This window comes from Nomascus leucogenys, chromosome 14 (genome assembly GCF_006542625.1).
Source record: "Nomascus leucogenys isolate Asia chromosome 14, Asia_NLE_v1, whole genome shotgun sequence".
Lineage (NCBI taxonomy): Eukaryota > Metazoa > Chordata > Mammalia > Primates > Hylobatidae > Nomascus > Nomascus leucogenys.
Window position 1 is genome coordinate 42,434,901 of NC_044394.1, and position 25,214 is coordinate 42,460,114.

General features: G+C 37.3%; 1 protein-coding gene across 1 annotated transcript; it reads left to right on the forward strand.

Annotated features, from left to right (window-relative positions):
* The first annotated feature begins 1,670 nt into the window (after positions 1–1,670).
* Positions 1,671–23,281, forward strand: LOC105739159 (ATP-binding cassette sub-family A member 8-like). The gene is made up of 5 exons (XM_030827081.1): positions 1,671–1,815; positions 15,232–15,332; positions 16,303–16,507; positions 20,148–20,312; positions 23,061–23,281. Exons 2-5 carry the CDS (start codon positions 15,237–15,239, stop codon positions 23,279–23,281), a joined length of 687 nt encoding a protein of 228 aa, XP_030682941.1. The 5' UTR covers positions 1,671–1,815; positions 15,232–15,236.
* The last annotated feature ends 1,933 nt before the right edge of the window (positions 23,282–25,214 follow it).

A 25,214-nucleotide genomic window follows, 5' to 3' on the forward strand; every position in this document is an offset into this window, starting at 1 on the left:
GGTAAGGTTTATATATCCCACTTAAAATGAAGAAATATTAATTCTGGGTAAAGTATGTCAAATTAAGTATGTCTTTTGTAATCCTGAGAGTGACCACTAAAATAACTACACAAATAGGTATAGTTAAGAAACATAATAGATACGTTGAAATGCAATACTAAAAAATAATTTCAAATAACCAACAAGAAAGCAGAAAATGGGAAACAGGAGAATTAAAACCAGAGAGAAAAGAGAGCAAATAACAAAATGGCAGACCTAAATTTTAAAAATCAATAGCTAAATAAAATGAAAATAATTTAAATACACCCATTAAAAGACATGCATTGTCAAATTGGATTTTAAAAACCAAACACATGACGCCATTATACGCCGTCTACAAGAAACTCACTTGAAATACAATTTAGAGCTGGGTATAGTGGCATGTATCTGTAGTTTCAGCTACTCAGGAGTATGAGATGGGAAGATCACTTGAGCCCAGGAGTTCAAGTCCAGCCTTGGCAACATAGCAAGACTGTCATCTTAAAAAAATAATAATAATAATAACAAACACAGACACACACACACACATACACACACACGCACACACATATAATATGAATGTGATGTTTGGCAGGGCCAACAGAATTGAAATCATAACTGCCACACTGAAAGCATATAGTGTGTGTGTGTGTGTGTGTGTGTATGTGCGTATCGATAAAAATAAAAGGATGAAAACAAAATACCATGAAAACAATAATCACAGGAAAGTAAGAATGGCTATATTATTAATATGAAACAAAGTAGACTTTAGAACACAAAAGTTACTAGAGATAAAGATTAACATTATGTAATGATAAAAGGGTCAATTCACCAAAAGACATAACAATTCCAAATGCTGCAAAATACATCAGGCAAAACATGATAGTTTTAAAGGGAGAAATTTAAAAGTCCCTAATTTTTGTTAAAATCTTCAACATTCCTTTCTTAGTAATCAACAGAACTAGGAGACAGAAAATTAGGAAAAATACAGAAAAAACTGAACAATATCATCAACCAACTAAATGTAATAGATATATAATATTCCACTCAACACCAAAAAAATATACAACTTTTCAAGTGCCTATGGAATATTTGCCAACATAGATCATATCCTGGGTCATCAAATAAACCTTAACAAATTTGACATGCAAAATATTTTTTTCTGAGTATAATTGAATTAAACTAGAAATCAATAACCAAAAGATAAGAAAATCTTCAGACACTTGGAAATTAAGCACAGTTCTGATTAATCCATGGGTCAAATAAATTGGAAAACAGTCTGAACTGAGTGAAAATGAAGCTGGGAAGCAGAAGAATGAAAATTTTGATTATCTAGGTAAAGCTGTCAATTAAGCAGACTAGAGCTCTGGGTGGAGAGAAGAGCTTTTCTCTGATTAAGCTATTTACTTTCTCAGGGCTTAAAGACAGCACTTTAAATTTTGATATTAGCCACAATAATCTTGGACGTAAAAGAGAAATTGCTCCCTATAATATGATATAACCAGGCAACCCAGTATAAACGCCACTGCTCCGCAGGAACTGGCCGAATATCAATGAGAAGACAAACAGTCCAAGCATGATCACATGAATGTGATGTTTGGCAGGGCCTACAGAATTGAGATCATAACCTCCACTCTGAAAGCAGTCTTCACAGAAACTTTTCACAGAAGTCAAACAGTTAAAGCAAATTCTAGATACATGGTAGAGACCAGGAAAAAATATGAATAATTTTCTTCTAAACAAGGAGCTCAGTGGATAAAACATACCTCTAGATTCCTTGCTTCAATTTTCCCAGAAGTAAGTTCATTGTATTTTTTCTGTTTTGTTTTGTATTTTGCTTTTGTGTGTGTGTTTGTTTCAGAGGTTTTGTCTTTTCTTATTCCTATCACAAAATTATAAATAAACCTTTATAAACTGAATGACAATCATCTATGGGGAAATTATTTTGAAAAATATTGGGCTATTTTGAAGATTTTATATCTGGTAATTAATATTAGATGGATAAAAATATTGAGTTAGAATGTTTTTTAAAAATTATGCAACCATTACGTTGTTTTAAACATAACTGAGCGTAGAAATAAGTTTAAATTGGCTAAAAAATTTTTGTGAAGATCTTAGAGTTTTAAGAATTGTGTTGGAAGACTGAGCTGTTTTTGAAGTTAAAGTTATCTACTTTGATTGCACAATAATATAGGGCCTTTTGGAGAAATGTTCTTCTGACTTTAAGACTGTTTACCAAGAGCACTTACAGAAATATTTTTATTGTTCCTATTGCTCACTCTTAGGCTATAAGAATTTTAGAAATGTAAGATTCTTTCTAGGATCTTTTACTCATTGGATACAGTGAGTTGAATCAGAATGTGAAATATGTGGCTTCTCTTTATCACAATGTTATTTAAAATGTACATTGGTAAAAAGAATTTTCACGCTCCTATAGTGAATACATTTTGTTCTGAATTTTACAACAGTATAAGAGGATAAAAATGAGTCATTACAATTTGAGACTATTTGCCATATGCAAAATAAAGAATTCATGTTTTTGCTAGCCTTTATATAAACTGCAGAACATATAAAAATTGGAAAGAAACAAAGTTGGCAATAATACTTTACGATGGAAGATATACGGGATTTGAGTCAGACTGGAGTTGGCATGCTACCTAAGACTGTAGCTAATTCCATAGTGAGGAGATCATCCTCTTGGCCAATGTCTATTAACTTCACCAATGAATTATGCATTTCTGTAGAGATGCTGTGATATATTTGGGCTTGTGCACGAGGTGGAGTGTAGAAATTCCTCCTGCACAGAGCTTGCATTGGCTGCAGCTGCTTTAAGAACCCAGAAACTTTTGCCCTCTCTGTAGGCTAGCTCACTGTGAAAATATCCCATGGATTTTACCTAAAATTGCTTACAGAGAGTGGCATTATACTTCTATAGATAATTGCATCAGTAACCAGAGAGGAGAAGTACAGCAGTAGACTACCCTCTACCGCCTGGTAGGAGTAGTACCACATCACAGTTTCAGCATATTCAATCTTGAGCAAACAACATGATGTGATTGTTTGTGGGTATGTCTGTATACGGAGGGTGATTTTAGGTAAAGAGAGCCTTGCACAGCTCTCTTAAAAGTAGCCATGCTGAATTTTCTGCACCTTAACCTAGGCTGCTTTACTCTTGGAACTGTCTTTCCCTCTTCTCTTTCCAGTGGCTTTCTGATCTCTTTACTTGGTCTGCTTCCACTTAGGCTTGCCCCTCAGCCTCATTACATGGCCATGTATAGGTTCTTCTTCTAGCAGTGTTCTCTGAGACTGCTGTGCCTAATGTGCCTTCTGTTGCAACTGACCCCTGGACACCTTACTTGAGCTTTGGCTCTAGAAAGTAGCACCACCCTGTGTGTGATCCTGTCCCATAAATGAGATGATGGATTCAGTTGGGGCTCATTCACTTCTCATCACTATGGAGGAGTTCACAGAAACTGCATGGCCAACATGGCATGCATACAGAGGGAGATCACTTGCTTCAGAAGTCAGGCCTTATGAGCCAAATGATGGTCTTCAGGGTGGAGCTGCTGGCTTTGTGCTCAAAAGTCTGGACCCATTCTTCCAAGTCATGTCCTTCACATGCTTCCCAGAAAAATGATGATGGTACCTTCTAGAATCTCTGTACTTTCTATAATTCAGCTTAGGTACCCTGTTTTCTCCCACAGCAAAGACCATTTGAAAGCACTCTAGTCCTACAGTTTTCAGGAGTGGCTTAGCAAATCATATTTGTGTAGCAGCGGTTGATTGAAGTTATGGAAAGTTGTGCTGCTCCTATTATGCACTGAATTATCTTCTTCTGGGAAGATTTTATTTGCCTGCTGCAATAAACTGTATGTATAAATTCCCCTACAAAATCACCCCCCATATACAGACATACCCACAAACAATCACATCATGTTCTTTGCTCAAGATTGAATATGCTGAAACTGTGATGTGCTACTACTCCTACCAGGGGGTAGAGGATAGTCTACTGCTGTACTTCTCCTCTCTGGTTACTGATGCAATTATCTATAGAAGTATAATGCCACTCTCTGTAAGCAATTTTAGGTAAAATCCATGGGATATTTTCACAGTGAGCTGGCCTACAGAGAGGGCAAAAGTTTCTGGGTTCTTAAAGCAGCTGCAGCCAATGCAAGCCCTGTACAGGAGGAATTTCTACACTCCACCTCGTGCACAAGCCCAAATATATCACAGCATCTCTACAGAAATGCATAATTCATTGGCAAAGTTAATAGACATTTGATGGTAAAAAATGAATCTACTTTGTATGTTCTTTAAATTGAAAATTGAATCACATTTCTACACAATAACAGGCGGATCACAAGGTCAGGAGATTGAGACCATCCTGGCTAACATGGTGAAACCCCGTCTCTACAAAAAGTACAAAAAATTATCCAGGCATGGTGGCGGGCGCCTGCAGTCCCAGCTACTCGGAGAGGCTGAGGCAGGAGAATGGCGTGAACCCGGGAAGCGGAGCTTGCAGTGAGCCGAGATCGCGCCACTGCACTCCAGCCTGGGCGACAGAGCGAGACTCCATCTCAAAAATAAAAAAAAAAAATAAATAAATAAATAAATAAATAACCAGGATAACTAGGTTGGAATTCAGCAGAGTGTTAAAATATCCAGAAGGCATTTGTTTGTAAAAAGAGAAGAGAGATAATAAATACTTTTGAGTTTTCATAAAATAAGTTATAGTTCCTTAGAAAAGTATTTAAGAGTAGCCATAAAAGACATGTAACCACCTTTTATATCTTTGGGACAGGAGAAGAAATGGAGAAGGGAAGGAAACATTTTCAGTTCAATAGAAGGTAAAGATGTAGACAAAATTAGAAGCAAAGCAAAAGTAGGTTTAACATGAGAATAAGATAGAATGAGAGATCATCCAAAACAAAAATTCATACATGGTTTAATGCACCTCTTAAAATATAGTTATCTATCAGTTTAGATTTCTAAATGTAATGCATTGATGAGTTTTTTATACATTAACCAAATATTTAAAAATGCAGCAAAAGGTTAACAACAAAGAGATAGAAACAGATACTTTAGGCAAATATTAACCTATAGAAACCTAGTGTCTCCATGTTATTATCAGAAATAGAAGCAACCTATTACTGAAACATAAAAAAGCAATGTTTTATGCACCTAGCTACCTAGATTTTAAATGCACATGCTGAAAACTAACAGAGATATAATAAGAAATTGCCTAACCTATTATTAGAGTGGAAATATTTAATTGAACTCTACTATGAAATGATTGATCTAGTAAATATAACATTAGAAAGGATGCTGAAGATTTGAAGAACACAATGAAAACGATTGAATAGATATGTACAAAACACTTCACCTAAATGGTGAGTTACAGGTATGTTAGGTGCACGTGGAACACTTTCAAATATTAAAATATGCTGCACCACCGAGGAAGTCTTAAGGAATTTTAAAGAAGCAGTATCTTACTGAGAAATTATTTCTTTGATCCAATATAATTGTTAGAAATCAAAAATAAAAAGTCACTAAAAACAAAGAAACTTCAATATAGTGAATGCTAAAAAGGTAATCCTAAGTAACATACTTATGGTCTATTGTCACATTTATGTTACATAGCAAAAAGGAAATAAACCCAAATAATAACACGCAGCAATAAGCATTCGTAGTTGCGGTGTCTGCAGTGGTTCCTAAGAAACTGCTGATCTTGGATAGGCTTGATGGTATCTCTGGGAGGGGACTGGCTAGCACTCTCAACTGGATGACTGAGAGGACTCAGCTTGGTTTCATTCTGCAGTAGGCTAGGCCAGGTCTGCTCTCACAGCAATGGAAGAAACAAAAAAGCAAGCAGATACACTCAAGGTCTAAGGAGGCTGAGGTTCAGAACTGATGCGTCATCACACCTCCCTTCTTCTCTTGGCCCAAGTACTAGCCTGCCTTGATGACAAAAACTCCAAAATTACCAAACAAAGGGTAGACACAGACAGAGATGGAAAATTGGGTCACTGATGCAATCAATCACCCAACTCCAGAATCCATTTTCTCAGCCACTCTGCTAACATTAGTTCACTATTTCAGCCAAGAAGCCAAAGGAAAAAGCAGCAAAACAAACCCCCAAAAGAGTAGAAATAAAACCGTAAAAAGTAAGAAGATAAATTACTAAATTAGAAAACATAGTAAATAATCAAAATGACGAAACAGTAACGCTGCTGTTGTTTAAAAGGCCATTAATACATTCAAAATTCTAGCAAGACTAATGAATAAAAATAAAAAGAAGCTTAAAAATAGAAGAAAAAGGCCGGGCGCGGTGGCTCACGCTTGTAATCCCAGCACTTTGGGAGGCCGAGGCGGGTGGATCACGAGGTCAGGAGATCGAGACCACGGTGAAACCCCGTCTCTACTAAAAATACAAAAAATTAGCCGGGCGTGGTGGCGGGCGCCTGTAGTCCCAGCTACTCGGAGAGGCTGAGGCAGGAGAATGGCGTGAACCCGGGAGGCGGAGCTTGCAGTGAGCCGAGATTGCGCCACTGCACTCCAGCCTGGGAGACAGAGCGAGACTCCATCTCAAAAAAAAAAAAAAAAAAAAAAAAAAAAAAAAAGAAGAAAAAACACATCCATATATAATAGGTTTTTAAAAGTATTTTTAGTTTATAGATATTTTAAATTCATGCTAATAAATCTAAATATAGTTTGAAGCCAGGTAGCATGATGCTTCCAGCTTTGTTTTTTTGCTTAGGATTGTTTTGGCTACGCGGGCTCTTTTTTGGTTCCACATAAAATTTAAAGTAGTTTTTTCTATTCTGCAACGAAAGTCAATGGTAGCTTGATGGGAATAGCATTGAATTTATAAATTACTTTGGGCAGTATGGCCATTTTCATGATATTGATTCTTCCTATCCATGAGGACGGAATGTTTTTCCATTTGTTTGTGTCCTTTCTTATTTCCTTGAGCAGTGGTTTGTGGTTCTCCTTGAAGAGGTCCTTCACGTCCCTTGTAAGTTGTATTCCTAGGTATTTTATTCTCTTTGTTTATTAAACCATGTATGTTTATTTCAAACAAACAATTTTGAACGGGAGTTCATTCATGATTTGGCTTTTTGCTTGTCTATTGTTGGTGTATAGGAATACTTGTGATTTTTGCACAGTGATTTTGTATCCTGAGACTTTGCTGAAGTTGCTTACCAGCTTAAGGAGTTTTCGGGCTGAGACAACGGGGTTTTCTAAATACAGAATCATGTCATCGGAAAACAGTGACAATTTGACTTCCTCTCTTCCTATTTGAATACGCTTTATTTCTTCCTCTTGCCTGATTGCACTGGCCAGAACTTCCAATACTATGTTGAATAGGAGTGGTGGGAGAGGGCATCCTTGTGCCAGTTTTCAAAGGGAATGCTTCCAGCTTTTACCCATTCAGTATGATACTGGCTATGGCTCTGTAGTAAAGAGCTCTTGTTATTTTGAGATATGTTCCATCAATGCCTAGTTTATTGAGAGTTTTTAACATGAAGGGATGTTGAATTTTATGAAACGCCTTTTCTGCATCTATTGAGATAATCATGTGGTTTTTGTCATTGGTTCTGTTTATGTGATGGATTACATTCATTGATTTGCATATATTGAAATAGCCTTGCATCCCAGGGATGAAGCGACTTGATCATAGTGGATAAGCTTTTTGATGTGCTGCTGGATTTGGTTTGCCAGCATTTTATTGAGGATTTTCACGTCAATATTAATCAGGGATATTGGTCTGAAATTTTCCTTTTTTATTGTGTCTCTGCCAGGTTTTGGTAGCAGGATGATGTTGGTCTCATAATATCAGTTAGAGAGGAGTCCCTCTTTTTCGATTGTTTGGAATTGTTTCAGAAGGAATGCTACCAGCTCCTCTTTGTACCACTGGTAGAATTCAGCTGTGAATCTGTCTGGTCCTGGGCTTTTTTTGATTGGTAAGCTATTAATTACTCCTTCAATCTCAGAACTTGTTATCGGCCTATTCAGGGATTTGACTTTTTCCTGGTTTAATCTTAGGAGGGTGTATGTGTCATGGAATTTACCCATTTCTTCTAGATTTTCTAGTTTACCATGTTATCTGATTTCAAACTATACTACAAGGCTACAGTAACCAAAACACCATGATACTGGTACCAAAACAGATATATAGACCAATGAAACAAGACAGAGACCTCAGAAATTACACCACACATCTACAACCATCTGATCTTTGACAAATCTGACAAAAACAAACAATGTGGAAAGGATTCCCTGTTAAATAAATGGTGCTGGGAAAGCTGGTTAGTCATATGCAGAAAACTGAAACAGGACCCCTTCCTTACACCTTATACAAAAATTAACTCAAAATGTTTTAAAGACTTAAATGTAAAACCCAAAACCATAAAAACCCTAGAAAAAAACCTAGGAAGTACCATTCAGGACATAGGCATGGGCAAAGACTTCATGACTAAAACACCAAAAGCAATTGCAACAAAAGCCAAAATTGACAAATGGGATCTCATTGAACTAAAGAGCACCTGCACAGCAAAATAAACTATCATCAGAGTGGACAGGCAACCTACAGAATGGGAGAAAATTTTTGCAATCTATCCATCTGACAAAGGGCTAATATCCGGAATCTACAAGGAAATTAAACAAATTTACAAGACAAAAACACACAATCCCATCAAAAAGTGGACACAAGATATGAACAGACACTTCTCAAAAGAAAACATTTATGTGGCCAACAAACAAATAAAAAAAACTCATCACCACTGATCACTAGAGAAATGCAAATCAAAACCACAATGAGATATCATTTCATGCCAGTCAGAATGGTGATTATTAAAAAGTCAGGAAACAATAGATGCTGACAAGGCTGTGAAGAAATAGGAACACTTTTACACTGTTAGTGGGAGTGTAAATTAGTTCAACCATTGTGGAAGACCGTGTGGCGATATCTCAGGATCTAGGATCAGAAATACAATTTGACCCAGCAATCCCATTACTGGGTATATACCCAAAGGAATATAAATCATTCTACTATAAAGACACATGCACACATAATGTTTATTGCAGCACTATTTACAATAGCAAAGACTTGGAACCAACCCAAATGCCCAACAATGTTAGACTGGCTAAAGAAAATGTGGCACATATACACCTTGGAATACTATGCAGCCATAAAAAAGAATGAGATCATGTCCTTTGCAGGGACGTGGATGCAGCTGGAAGCCATCATTCTCAGTAAACTAACACAGGAACAGAAAACCAGACACCACATGTTCTTACTCATAAGTGGGAGTTGAATAATGAGAACACATGGACACATAGAGGGGAACAACACACACCAGGGCCTGTTGAGGAGTAGAGGGCAAGGGGATGAAGAGCATTAGAACAAATACCTAATGCATGCGGGGCTTAAAACCTAGATGACGGGTTAATAGGTGCAGCAAACCACCATGGTTATATGTATACCTATGTAAGAAACCCGCACATTCTGCACGTGATCCCAGAACATAAAGTAAAATAAAAATAAATAAATAATCTAAATATAATGAACACTTTTCAGTGAAAATTATCAAAATTGGATCAAGTTGAAACAGACAACTTGAATAGGCCAGTCATATTTAATTAATTGAACCTTCGTTAACAGCAATGATAATCTAGCCCATCCTTATCCCAGAAACAACAGGCGCATCAGGTTTTATCAGCAAGTTTACTAGCCTTCTAAGATCAGATCTTCCATGTGTTACAAACTGCCTTGGAGAACAGAAAAAGAGAAAATGCTAGCCATAATAAAGCTAACAAAGCATTGAGGCTAAAAGCAGACAAGCACACTGTATAAACAATTAAATTATAGTACACTGTAATTTATGATTATAAACAATCCCAAGTAAAATATTGGCAAATTCGATTAAGTAATATTAAAAAATACCTTGCGACAAATTATAGTATTTGCTGGAAAACAGGAGAGAAAACATCAATCTAATTTACATGTTAGTAGATTATATTAGATATAATCATAATCACAAAAGAATATAAGAAAATATCTCATGTCCATGTAGAAGAAAACTCAACACCATAAACATTTTAATTATATCTGAGTTAATAAATTTAATGCAATAGTAATCAGATCTTTATTTATCATGAAACTTGCCAAAATGTTTCCAATATACATTTAGAAGAGTATAAGTAGCTAATATAAATTGAGCTGTAGAATAAATCTAACAAAAATTATTTAATGGCTCAACTACAATAACTACAATACAATACAATTTATTTTCTTTCTTTCTCTCTCTTTGTCTCTCTCTTTCTTTTGATGGAGTCTCACTCTGTCGCCCAGGCTGGAGTGCAGTGGTGCCATCTCGGCTCACTGCAACCTCTGCCTCCCGGGTTCAAGCGATTCCCCTGCCTCAGCCTCCTGAGTGGCTGGGATTGCAGGTGCATGCCACCATGCCCAGCTAACTTTTTTGTATTTTTAGTAGGGACAGGGTTTCACCATGTTGTGCAGGCTGGTCTCAAACTCCTGAGCTCAGGTTATCCACCTGCCTCAGCCTCCCAAACTGCTCGGATTACAGGCATGAGCCACCATGCCCGACCAATACAATATAATTTCTTGCTCACTAAACTAATATATCAGCTTCTATTCACTGTTTTTCTTCCCATGATAATCTAGGAAACTGAATTCCATCCGTCTTTTGGCCGGCTGTCTTCTAAGGCATCTACCTAGCAGAAGGGAAAAGAGGATACAGAGAGACTCACCTACTTCTTAATATTATGACTTAGAAATGGCACATTATTTCTTCTGCTTATATTCCATTGACGAGAAAGCAATCTTATGTCATTGTGAATGGAGTATGGCTCTGTGCTCAGAAAGAAAAAGTAATAAATTTTGGTAAAAAGCAGCTGGGCACAGTGGCTCATGCCTGTAATCCCAGCACTTTGGGAGGCCAAGGTGGGCAGATCATGAGGTCAGGAGTTCGAGACCAGCCTGGCCAATATGGTGAAACCCCATCTCTACTAAAAATACAAAAATTAGCTGGGCATGGTGGCAGGTGCCTGTAGTCCCTGCTACTCGGGAGGCTGAGGCAGGAGAATCGCTTGAACCTGGGAGGCAGAGGCTGCAGTGAGCCAAGATGGCGCCACTGTACTCTAGCCTGCGCCACATAGTGAGACTCGATCTCAAAAATAAATAAATTAATTAATTAATTAATTAATTTTGGTAAAAAGCTAGCAGCTTCTGTCACAAATAGTAAGCTTCCAGAAGAGCCAAGACAATTTTGAAAAAAAATAAGATGAAGACCCTGTTCTAGCATTTATGAAGGCTTATTATGAAGTTCCAGTAACTACTAGTAACTAGACTATGTGCAAGAAATATACAGAGATACATTGAAAAATAGAATACTTCAAAGTGCATACACACATAATATATATACATATGCAGACACACACACACATATACACACACACACAAACACAAACACACACATATCTGCTATTTAACAGAGAAGGAATAACAAATGAATACAGAAAGAAGGAACCAGAAAGTAGTTCATGTTGGAACAATTTACTGGAGAAATGCAGAAAGAAAAAAACTCATCACCAACGACTTAGGTCACTCTCTTAGGTCTTACACAAAAATAAACTCAGATGTATGAAAGAGTACATCTTTCATGTGCTCTTGACAAATACTTGAGATTGTCAGAAGAATATGAAGGAATGTGTATTTATGACTTCTGAAAAGAAAAGTGCTTTCTAAACAGGACACACACACTAAATATGCCACACAAAGGAAAAGGTTGTTTAATTTGACTACAACAAAACTTAAACTTGAAGACAATAAAAGAAAATTAGAGATTGACAAAATTAATAACTAGCAGCAAACAAATATCTAGAATACATAATGAACTCCTACAAATAGGTATGACCAAAAAAAAAATCAACTGAGTACAAAAAGCTATTTCCGGAAGTCTAAGTAGCCATTCAACATATAAGAAGATGCTCAAATTCTACGAAAAACAAGACAACACAAATTCTAATAATGAGATACCCTACACACTCCATGTTTGTGCATAATTTGGCTCTGAGAAGCTGTAAATTGTTTTCTCTGTGTTCCTGTTCCACCCTCAACTTTCTAAGGCCTTGTGCACCCAAGCCATAAAGGAGACCCTCTCCATTCTCTTACCCTTTCCCCATCCATAGACTGCTATAGCTTTTTGCTCAGTGCAGTGCTTGAGATATGGGTAGGAGGAACTCAAGATTTCTTACTCCAGCCTCAGTATTAAATACTATAGATCTGGCCCTTGAGATAGGGCTTCCTCAACATGTTTTTCTCCCTACACACCAGCCAATTCCCACCTTGAATCTGTTGAGAGGTTCTGGACTTGTGAGAGCTTCCTCTCCCCCGCTGTGTTGAGAGCCTGTCTCTGCTTTGTATCCATGCTGGGTCCTCGTTGCAAATCTCAGCTGCAACTTATCTTTGCTTGGGAATGGGAACTGGAAGTTTCCCGCTCCACCTGCAGTGGTAGCAGGCTGTTGCTTTTTACTAGGTGCAAGGCTTATCATAGAGCGACGTGGTTTCCTTCCTCTCCCTCCACAAAGTGGCTTTTTGCTTCTACCCATAACTTAGCAGCAGAAGTTCACTTGGAACAGGAGTAAAGGTTGTGGGAAGGGGTGGTTGGTGGTTTACAGATTGCCCCCCATTAGCTGCTGAATTTTGCTTTAACTCCTCCCCAAGATGCAACAACAGGTTGTTTTGTGGGGCTGACAGGGATTCCTGTCCTTCTACCAAGGCTTCTAGATTTGCCCTTTGGAAAAAATATTCTGAGACATGGGTAGATTTTGTGGCCTGTGAGCTACTGGGGGTCTTTCAGGTCTCTTGTTTGCATATATATATATATATATATATATATAAACTTTAAGTTCTGGGCTACATGTGCTGAACATTCAGGTTTGTTACACAGATGTACATGTGTCATGGTGGTTTGCTGCACCCATCAACCCATCACCTAGGTTTTAAGCCCCACATGCCTTAGGTATTTGTCCTAATGCTCTCCCTTCCCTTTCCTCTCACCCCGACAGGCCCCAGTGTGTGATGTTCCCCTCCCTGTGTCCATGTGTTCTCCTTGTTCAGCTCCCACTTATGAGTGAGAGCATGAGGTGTTTGGTTTTCTGTTCCCGTGTTATTTTGCTGAGGATGATGGCTTCCAGCTTCATCCATGTCCCTGCAAAGGACATGATCTCATTATTTTTTATGGCTGCATAGTATTCCATGGTGTATATATGCCACATTTTCTTTATGCAGTCTATCATTGATGGGGATTTGGGTTGGTTCCAAGTCTTTGCTATTGTTAATTTTTTTAAATGAATACTAGGTGAAGCCTATAAAAAAGAGTTGACAAAAAAGTGCTGGGGTCCCGGTAATTGTAAACAAACACGCAAGCTGTGGGTACCAGGACTAGCGTCCACACTCAGCCATTAAACATTTAACATTTCAGCTGCTTTCTCCTTACCTGCTTTTATAGTAGCCATGTCTTTCTCTAATACTCTACCAATTCTGAAACTGTTCATGGGTCCCTTTTATCCCTGGAGAAGGCTTTTACCCTTTCGACTTTAGTTTACCTAGTTATTTGTGATCTCAGCTCTTTGGTAGACCCAAGAAAAGTTATAATTTTATAGATTATCTGACTTTGTTTCATTATTAGGAAAGTAGCAATATTCTCTTGAGAATTTATGCATTGTAAGTTAAAGAAAAATCCAGAAAATCTTATAGAGAATGGCAATATCATTATAGACGAGAATGTGGAAAAGATGAATTTTGAAATACTTCTTATCATAGTACAAATTGCTACAATGATTTTAGAAAAAAGTATAGCTATACACATACACAGAGATTATACATATGCAAATATGTGTGTATATTTTTCCTGATGACTCTGCATAATAAACATAAATAAATTCTTAAAGATGGAAACAATAAATAAATGCCATTTTAAAATGACATTTGATTAAAATGACATTTTAAAAAGACAATGTAAAACTCTCGTCCAGGCCAAACTATGGTGATTATCCTATATTAAGATTTTAATTCTTCAAAGAAAGATAGTGGAAAGTACAATTTCTTTCACTAGGGAAATAAAATTTTCTTTAATCCCACAACAAATTAGTAAAGAGAGCAATTATTTCTGCCAGAAATAACAAAGATCCCATTAAATTGTCTTAGATAGATCAATTCCTGAAACAGATTATTTATTCAGGTTCTTAAGCTAAATATTATACAGTCATTAAATTGGGTGTTCAAGGATGTATTTATTGAAATTAAGAGTGGTGTATGTGTAGATGTTGGTGTGGGTGCAATCTGGGGACAGAAACTACATAGTAATTAAATGAAGTAAGTTTAATATACAGAACTATTGAATAGTGACAGGAGAATAACTATAAAGATGGACTGAGAGCTCAAGAGGGTTTCCTAGGGCTGAGGGAGAATATCCAAAGAAGAATAAACATGAGGAGATAAGGTATTGACAATTGGATGAGAAGTGGCTGAAACCCACTGAATGGCAAAGAAGCCTGAATGGCAAGCTGTGGACACCAGTACTGGAATGCACTCCTTTTGCAACAGGACGGCCAAAGGAAACAGAGATTTGAGGAAAGGGCTGTAGCTATCTGGGGCTCCCGGTATACTACTGCTACCCAAGTCAAGAGCTAGAGGAAACACACAGTGAATCCTGCACACTCTAGATACTTTGCATTGGAGAAAACAATTTACTCAGTGGGGAAAAATACATTCTATAGCAACTCGGCAAACGAACTATTCTGATACCTGGATGGCATCAGATGCCTGCAGTGTCTCTACTATCCTCCCTGCTGAAACAGCATAACATCATGCCAGCTGGCAAAGGAAAGTACTTAAAGGATTCAGATCCATTTTTATAGAGGAGGCTATGCAGAGTGAATTTAGGGCTGAGAGACAGTAAATTGATAACTGGCACAGGGCATCACGAATAAATGATGAAACAGAGTCTCCAAGTGGGGAAGGAAAGAGCATGGGAGTAATACAATGCTGACTTGGGAACACTCAGACTCTTTGCACTCATTTGGAACATTGGAGTATTAGGCTACGCTTTTTTGTTGTTTGCAGGATATTTCTTCTTATTAAGAACTTCATATTAATTTTATCTTCTTTCTTTTTCATTAAACAAGACAAGATGAGGAAGAGAAAGATCAGTGTGTGTCAACAAACTTGGGCCTTATTATGCAAGAACTTTCTTAAAAAATGGAGAACGAAAAGAGAGTCCTTAATGGTATGACTCAGTATCCGTGTTATTCTCTATTTATGATGGGAAAATACATGTTGCCTGGGAGGTATCTATGTCATGTGTATCTCCCCCGACACATACGCCAAAAACACTAAAATACAGCACCTTTATACAACAGAAAACGCTATTCTTCAGGCCGTGAATCTGTTTGAAGACATTTCAATTGACACGGGCTCATAAATTGAGGTCTGAAACCACTGAATCTGGTAGCAATTGAGAAACCAATACGTATTTTAAAAGCCAATGGTCACATTTGTTACTAGTGTCCCCAGTCATGGAGACTAGGGTTAAGACACTGACATTCCAAAGATATGGTAAACAAACCAACCCACCACAATGGGTAGCTGGCATTTTCTCTTTGGGATCTTTTTCTCTTCTTGAAACAGTTTTCTTCAAAAAAGTGAAAAAGTTGAAATTGTATTAAATTCCATGAAGAAAATTAGCATTAGCTCTTATAATCTTACCATATAAAAAATCTTGATTAAACTTTGCTATATTTAAAAAATCAGATAGATATAGCTAGGTAGCATTTTTAACTAAATTGGAATTCCACTATAAATACATTGTAAAGTTTTTTCCCCTAAGATCATGCATTTTGGAAATAAAGCGATTTCTTCTTGGGAGTTTGCGTGTGATCAGGATTTATAACTAATTAAGATACTATCCCTCCGATACTATCTGATTGTTAGAATTATCAGAATGCCCTTACAAACTGGCATACTGTTGAGTTTGAAATTCCAGAATCTTGGCATGTAACCAGTATATCATTACTAAGCTAGCAATGCCTTGGAACTATCTCTTAAAACACATAGACTTTCAGCAGACTTTAAACAGTTTATACTATGGGATATATTGAAGTTAGAAAAGTAAAAAAGAGACAAACTTTATGACAAAATGATTGTGGATGACTAATTTTAAATAAGACTTTTCTTATCCATTTTCCTGTATTATATAGGAATGGCTGAACTCATTGCTCCTACTACTTTGTTTGTATATATATCCTCACAGTCATCAAGTAAATGATTTTTCTTCACTGCTTACCATGGACCTGGGATGGGTAGATACATTTAATGAATCCAGATTTTCTGTTGCGTACACACCTGTCAACAACACAACCCAACAGATAATGAATAAAGTAGCCTCTACTCCCTTCCTGGCAGGTAAGTTTTCTAGTTACTTAAGAAGAATGTCTGGTGTGAATATTTGGTTTATTTGACCGCAGATTTATGCATTAGTTTGTATTTCAGTTTGATAAATCTTAATTGTCAAACTTTCTGGAGTACATGAACTGGGAATGTATCTTCCCTTTATTTTATCAGAAGTAACATCTCACCACTCAGTATCTAAGTTAAAACTAAATGTACAGCTTGCCAAACAAGGGTTTACCATTTGGGGTGCACGGTCTCTCAAAAAGAAACTTGCTGATCCGGTATAGGATTTGAGGAAGCATGAAATTATAGAGACTGGTGCACATTTAGAGCAGTAGTGTTCAGGGATATGTTGACATGTGACCCTGAAAGCACTGTCACTAAAATGAAACTGTTGCTGTAGTGTTTTCTTGTTCTTATAGACAAAGAACAACCAGTCTCTTCCTTTCCTAAATTTAATTATAGGAATTTTAACCTTACCTTTTAACACCAAAAACATGTCCTTGCTCTATTTGAATATTCCTTTGAGTATTCTGTATGTCAGATTTTCATCTTCAGCATTAAGGTACTTAACGAGTTAAGGTTAAGTAGTTGTTAAGTCGAGTTAAGGTTAAGGTTACTTAATGAGTACCTTAAAGCTGAAGGGTAAAGCTCATTTTTGTAACAATCATTTTCATAAAAATGTTCTGAAATTAGAGGAGATGCAGCCTGGTACAAAGGCAAGAGAACTAGACTTAGAGTCAGAGGACATTTGATTAAAAGTAGTTCTGAGAGTCCACTCAGAACTGCTGTAACATATATGTGTCTGGAGTGCATTTTGAAAGGCATCAGCTTCTCTTAGCCTTATTATTAGCATACACAAAATAAGCTTAACAATTTATGCAACAATAAACTCTTACAGTTAGAAGAAATAAGACCTTGTGTTCAATAGATCAGTAGCATGACTAGTTAACAATAATCTATAAAAAATAATACTATATTTTTCATAAATATTTCAGTTGAGAGTAAAAGGCCCAACTCAATCTGTCTTAAGAAAAAGAGTCCTTTGTCTAGCTTAAAGGAGCAGAGTATTAATGCAAGGCAGGATAGAGGTTTATCATCAACAGAAGTATGTCTCTGCCCCTCAGATCTACAGCTTTGTGTGCTGGCTTCATTCACAGGTTGGTTCTCCCAGAGGCAGAGTTGGTCTGCAGACTCTCCAGATTTAAGCCCTCCCAGATTAGCAACTCCAGTGAAAAGATGACAGATCATTTCTGATAGTTCACAATAACTTCAAGGATTTTATCCACAGGAACAAATAGGTGACTTTGGGTTAGTGTTGATCTTGGTTCACCAAGAACTAATCTCTTTGGATGGGGATATGCAGTATTTTCATTGCCCACTTGTTGAGTTCCCAGGTCATGAACCACATCAAAACCACAGGATATGTGAGTGGAGGAAGGGAAGTATCTCAAGTGGATCATAGTGTGTTTTTACTAGAAGAACTAGATGTAAACAGATAAAAACAACATGTGTCCTTTACAACTATAAATGCATACTTCAAAGGGAAATCTGTGGTGATTGCCCTGTCATTCATTCATAGGCTAGGTCAAGGGCTAAGGTAAAGATTAAAATCAGTGCTATAGTGAGTATAAGTTTTAAGTTGTTTATTTGAGATGCTCATGGTAATGGTACTAGGAGGATGATTTCTGGATCAGCTAGTAAAAATGTAATGGCTACTAAGAATTTTGTAGAAAATGGCAGATAGGTGTGTCCTATTGGATCAGACCCACATTCATATGGGCATGATTTTTCTGTATAAATATTTAGTTGTTATAATCAGAATAACTACAAAAAATAATGCGAGCAATGTATTTGTCAATAAAGTTAATAGGAGGTTAGTTATTCTCTTTTGGATTATACGAAACCTAACTGATCGAAAGCCAACTATGCCAAAACTAAAAGAAGATTCTCATTAACAAATGGAGGTAGAAGTACAGGAACAGTCAGACTATATCTACAGGATGTCAGTATTAGGCAGCAGCTTCAAATCAGAAATGATGGTTGGATGTAAAGTGAGATTTTATTTGATGAGTTAAATTATTATGAGTTGAGTTATAATTTTAAAGTGACTTCGAGCTTGTACAACTGTGTAAGTATCCTAAAAACCATGAAATTATTAAAAGGGTGAATTTTATGGTACGTGAATTACATCCCAATTTTTAAAAGAATATAAAAATTTGACTTAGAAGGCACTGACTATTCATTTTAAGCAACATAATTCCCACCAAGGGCGTTCTTCTAAGGAGAACCCATGCATCTTGCTCCACCCAGTCACTGGAAGCCTGCGTAACCTCTTTTTTCCTTTCCTTGTCAACTTCTGTCCAAATTCCACTCCAGCTTAAGTAATTATTAATCTTATGCCTGCATTCTGACCCCTTCACTGGATTCTGTATCCAGTGATCCAGTTCATGCACTTGCTATTTGGAGTCCCGATGGCCAGAGTTTCCAGAGTAAGTTGGACTTTTCCCTCCTGTGAGGTACCCAAAATATGCTTTCCAAAGGCGCCTCACCAAGCATCACACCATTAGTTCCACATACATTTTAATGCCTATATTGTGCATCTAACCTACCAACACTGAATCCACTTCTGATTCAAGATTATAATGGGATATGAACTATCCACCTAAGGTCCAGTCTCCTAAACGGCCCTGAGACGTGTCTGTTCTTGCTGTTTCACAGACGAGCATAACAAGACCCAATGTCAGGAACTTCTGCTGCTCAACATTACCTCATTCAAAACCACACACAATTATAATAATAAATATTCATTAAATGCCACAATATGGTATATTTCTACAAAAACTGTATTCTGTAAAAAGAGAATATTTTGTAATGATATTATTCTGTACTCTATTAATATTCTATAATAATAATAATGGTTATTAAGTTTATATTACAAATATAGACATTGAGTAACAAAGGGTAAGGAATTTGCTCATGATGACGTGAGTTTGAGAATAAAATTAATTCTATCAAAATACATACTTCTTGCTCCCTTTACATTCATCTTCAACACTTCCACCCCAATCCAGAACTTTTCTTGTATTTCATCTCATTTTTCAGTATTAATAAAACATCATGTGGCCTTGGACAAAATACCTACAGAAAAGAGGGATTCTTTCAGTGATGTCAACATAGTTTCTTAACATGTTTTTAAATTTATCACCTTTTTTAGCTTATTAACCATACCATCAGGATTATTAAAGAAAAATAAATTTGTATAGGTATGTCCACCTGATATAAAACAGTGCCTAATTGCAATTTAAATATCTATCTCTCTATATCTACCATTTCAAATTTATAGGAATGTTAATTATTTTTGAACAGTTTAATTGGTATAGTAGGACACTGTATGTGATTGAAATTGGCTCAGTAATCACAACATATGAAAATAAAATAAATAATTTTAATGTATTTCTTCTGATTGTATCTAGATGGAACTTTAGAAATTTCTCTCCCACCCAACATTTTAGTCTACCTTTCTGAAAGTTAATACTTGATTGTGTTTTACTTCCACAGAAAACTCTAGTAAAAGCAATTCAACATGACATCATGAAGTTGTGTCTCCTAGTAATTTACTAACAATAATATTCCCTTCTTGTAACAAAAGGTAAAGAGGTCTTGGGACTGCCAGATGAGGAAAGTATTAAAGAATTCCAAGCAAATTATCCTGAAGAAATAGTAACAGTCACCTTTACTAATACATACTCATATCATTTGAAGTTCTTGCTAGGACATGGAATTCCAGCAAAGAAGGAACACAAGGACCATACAGGTAATTTTCTGGCTCTAAAATTTCACTACACTCTATTTCAATTATGTCATAAGCCATGTGTGGGAATAGAGGTTAGTATGCCAAATTAGAGCATTGCTATCTGTCATAATGATGTACACATGTCCCTCAACATTTAAAAAAAATATTCATTTTTGGACATAAGAACATATTGATAAGTGGTCATTTTATATAGTCATATACATATATTTACATATATATGTAAATTAAATATGTATTCTTATGTACACACATAGATATTATATGGAATATATGATTGTTAAAAGAAAACAAAGTTGTTTATGGATAAGATAGAACAAATTTCCCTTTAAATAAGCTCAATTGTTCAAATTATACTACAAGGCTATAGTAACTAAAACAGCATGATACTGGTATAAAAATAGACATACAGATAAATAGAACAGAATAGAGAAACCAGAATGAAGCCATATACCTACAATCAAATGATCTTTGACAAAGTCAACAAAAATATACACTGGGGGAAAAATCCTTTTCAATAAATGGTACTGGGAAAATTGAATAGCCTTATGCAGAAAAATAGAACTGGACCTGTATCTCTTACCATATACAAAAATTAACTCAAGATGGATTAAAACCTAAACATAAGACCTGAACCTATAAAAATTCAGGAAGAAAAAACTAGGAATAACCTCTTCTGGACATTGGGCTAGGCAAAGAATTTATGACTTAGTCCTCAAAAGTAAATACAACAAAAACAAAAATAGAAAAATGAGACTCAATTAAACTAAAAAAAACTTCTGCACAGCAAAAGAAACAATCAACAGAGTAAAGAGATGACCTACAGATGGGAAAAAATATCGCAAACTATGCATTCAACAAAGAACTCAACAAGCAAAACAAATAACCCATTTGCCTATTTTTCAATGGGGTTATTTGAGTTGTTTGAATTCTTCTTTTTTCAAAAGAAGACATACAAGCAGCCAACCAACTTAAAAAAATGCTCAACATCACTAATTATCAGAAAAGGCAAATTAAAACCATGAGATAACCATCTTACCCTAGTCGGAATGGCTATTATTTAAAAGTCTAAAAAAATCAGATGCTGGCAAAGATGCGAAGAAAAGATAACACTTATACATCGTTGGTAGAAGTGTAAATTAGTACAACTTTATGGACAACAGTATGGAGATTTCTCAAAGAAATAAAAACAAACTACCATTTGATCCAGCAACTTCACTACTGGGTGAAGTTTCCCAAAGGAAAAAAAATCATTATATTTAAAGATACCTGCACTCATATGTTTATTGCAGCACTAGTCACAAAAGCAAAGATAGAGAATTAACATAAATGTCCATCAACAGAGGGCTGGATAAAGAAAATATGATATATATATTATGGAATACTACTCAGCCATAAATTAAAATATTGATACATTTGACTAGATATAAATTTTAAAAACTTCCCTTTATCAAAAGAACCATAGAGATAGTGAAAAATAAAGGCAAAAATTGTGATAAAGTGGCCGGGCGCGGTGGCTCATGTCTGTAATCCTAGCACTTTGGGAGGCCAAGCTGGGTGGATTGCCTGAGCTCAGGAGTTCGAGATCAGCCTGGGCAACATGGTGAAACTCCATCTCTACTGAAATACACACACACACACACACACACACAATTAGCCAGGTGTGGCAGCGTCTGCCTGTAGTCCCAGCTACTCGGGATGCTGAGGCAGAGCTTGCAGTGAGCTGAGATTGCGCCACTGCACTCCAGCCTGGGCGACAGAGCGAGACTCTGTCTCAAAAAAAAAAAAAAAAAAAAAAACCCAAAAAACAAAACAAAAAACAAACAAAAACACAGATCAATACCAAGTGGAATATACCCCAAAATGCAAGGGTCCTTAACATTCTAAATAAATCATGTAAGTCATCCCATTAGCAGAAAAATACAGGCAAAAATAATAAGATCATTTAGGTTAAGTTTTTAAAAAAAACATTTAATAACACTTAAAACTGAACCATAAAAACAAGTCTGAGTAAAATACAAAAGATGGCAACTTCTTTAATTTGATGGTTTGTCTAATATGAGCCTGTAACAAACAACATAATTAATAGAGAATTATGGGAAGCTTTTTCCCCCAGTGCAGGACCAGACGAGGATGCCTGCTATCACTCTCTAATCAGCATTGTACTGGAGAAACAATACAGCAAGAACAAAGAAATAAAAGGCATTAGGATTAATTTTTTAACCAAAAAAATTGTCGTTATGTGTGTATGACACTATTACGTGCTTAGACAATCCGTAACCCCAAAACTGTTACAAAAACATCCCGGATACATGATTGTCATCAACCAGATTACTGTATACTAGAATGAAATCAACAGAAAGTAACTAAATAATGATCAAACTAGAGAACAAGTATCTATGACAAAAATGAGGCAATCAAGGATTAATTTACAGATTTAAGATAAATCCTTCAAATCAATATAGGAACCAAAAAAGGACCCTACAGAAACATGCACAGAATGAGCAAAGCATATGAAGATAAGTAAGGCACAGAGGCCAATCAACATTTGCTAAACTCTACCTCACATGAAACCGGCCACAGCAAGTTCCAGGTGAGAATATCCCTGCAGAAACACTGCAGGGCAGGATCCCAGGAGACAGGACCACTGGGGGAGGTGATGGAGCCCCTGCAGTGGAGAGGGTGTCAGGCCCAAGAGGGCCAGGTGGCTCCAGACCTCCTGCTCCAGCTTCCCCTTACTCCCCACACCAGGCACAGTCCCATGTGAGCGCCCCAATGCAGGGAGGATTCTGACTGCTCATATCTTCTCCAACACTGTGCGTCCCCCCGCCAATGGCAGCTCCTTGCCCATTACATCATTCCAGCCTTCCCTTTTATGGGTCACCTCTCTCTCCTCAGTCACAATGCCAGAATCCACCCCAGGAGAGTACAGATGGGAAATCAAACTGTGGCACCATGAGCGGAGACCCTAGAGGCAGACATGGGTGCAGGCACTGAGAGTGGAAACACGCTAGGCCCTGCTGATGGGCAACAAGCACAGAGGATGGGGACATTCAAGGGCAGACTTGAGTTGCAGGCACAGGAGAGAAGACCTGGGCTAGAGTCATAAGGCATCCAGATACAAAGGGAGCTCACTGACTGCAGATGCATGGCAGAGAGGCACAGCACGGACAGACATGGGCAGGACAGAGGAGTAGGTGAAGGCTGGCATGGGCAGGAAGCACAGAGATAAAGACACCCGAAGGTAGATATGGCTGTAGGCTGAAGGGTGGAGCCACAAGAGTCCTATCGTGGGCTGCATGCACAAGGGCTGGAGACACAAGAAGACAGGGCTGGGAAGCAGGCACACTCAATGACAGGCCTCTGCTGCAGTAACAACAGACAGAGACACTCAACGAAAGAGACTAGCTGCAGGTACAAACACTGGGGATAGGAGTTTTGGGCATACTCTCCTGGGAGAAATGATCCAGAAAAAGGACAAAAATGGGCTAAAGGCACAGAAGGAGACACACGAGTGCAGACACGACTGAAAAGCATGAATGAAAACACTGACTGTGGACATGGATTAGAGGGACAAAGAATGCAGCAAACACAGGCTGGCATGGGCAGAAGCTCAGGGAACAGACAGATGAAAATATCAGAATGGGCTGCAAGCACAGGGATTGAGACACTGGAGGACTGCTACTGCCTGAAGGCTAAGGAGATGGCAACACTCAAAGCAAGTAATGTGTTGGAAGCACACAGGATGGAGACTCACATGCCTGGCATGGGCTGCAAGTGCAAGAAATGGAGACTTGACAGCTGGCATAAACTGCAGGCAGAGGACAGATCAGGTGACAATACACAAGGGCAGACATAGGCTTCAGTCATTATGGGATGGTGATACTAGAGAGAAGATACAGGCTTCAGGCACAAGGATGGAGACACACAAAGCCTGACATGGCTGCAAGCATACAGGGTGGAGACACTGGGAGGCCAATGCGGCTGCAGACACAGGGTCTGGAAACACCTATGGGAAAATGTGGGCTGCCTGATAAATCCCCGCTTAGACAGAAACAGGACACATGTTAAGGGAATGTGTTAGAATAGAAAAAATATTGAAAATCAATCACATAAACCTTTCAAGAACTAAAAAAGATTAGAACGAAAGAATGCAGAATGAAAGTAATAATAAAGAGCAGACATCAATGAAATAGGAAAAAAAACGTAATGGAGACAAATCAAGGATAAAAGTTGGTTTACACAGCCAGGCATGGTGGCGGGTGCCTGTAGTACCAGGTACTCGGGAGGCTGAGGCCAGAGAATGGCATGAACCCAGGGGGTGGAACTTGCAGTGAGCCCAGATCGCACCACTACACTCCAGCCTGGGCGACAGAGGAAGGCTCCGTCAGAAAAAAAAAAAAAAGTTGGTTTATAAATATTAACATACTAAATACACCACTAGCAAAACTGATTAAGGCAAAGAGAAAAGACGCAAAAGACCAACATCAGGAATGAAAATAGAGGCCTGCTCTACAGAGCAGTGTATCAAGATACTACGAAAATTTTGAGAAATACTTAGGACTGCAAGCTTGACGACAGAGATGAAATTACATCACATTGAAAAATAAACTTACAAAACTGGACACAGAAATAACGTAAAACAAGAAAACTACCATATATACTAAAGGATTTGAATTGTTAAAAAAAAAAAAAAACAGCTAACAAATAATGTTCCACAAGTAAAATTCCATGCCCAGACTAAAGAAATATTCCAAATATTTAAGGAAGTAAACACCTAAATTTCTCAGACCCTTCCAAAGAGAAGAAATATAGGGACTATTTTTCAATTTTGTTTTGTGAGGCTAGCATCACATTGATACCACAATCTGAACAAGACATTAGAAAAAAAGAAAATTATAGACC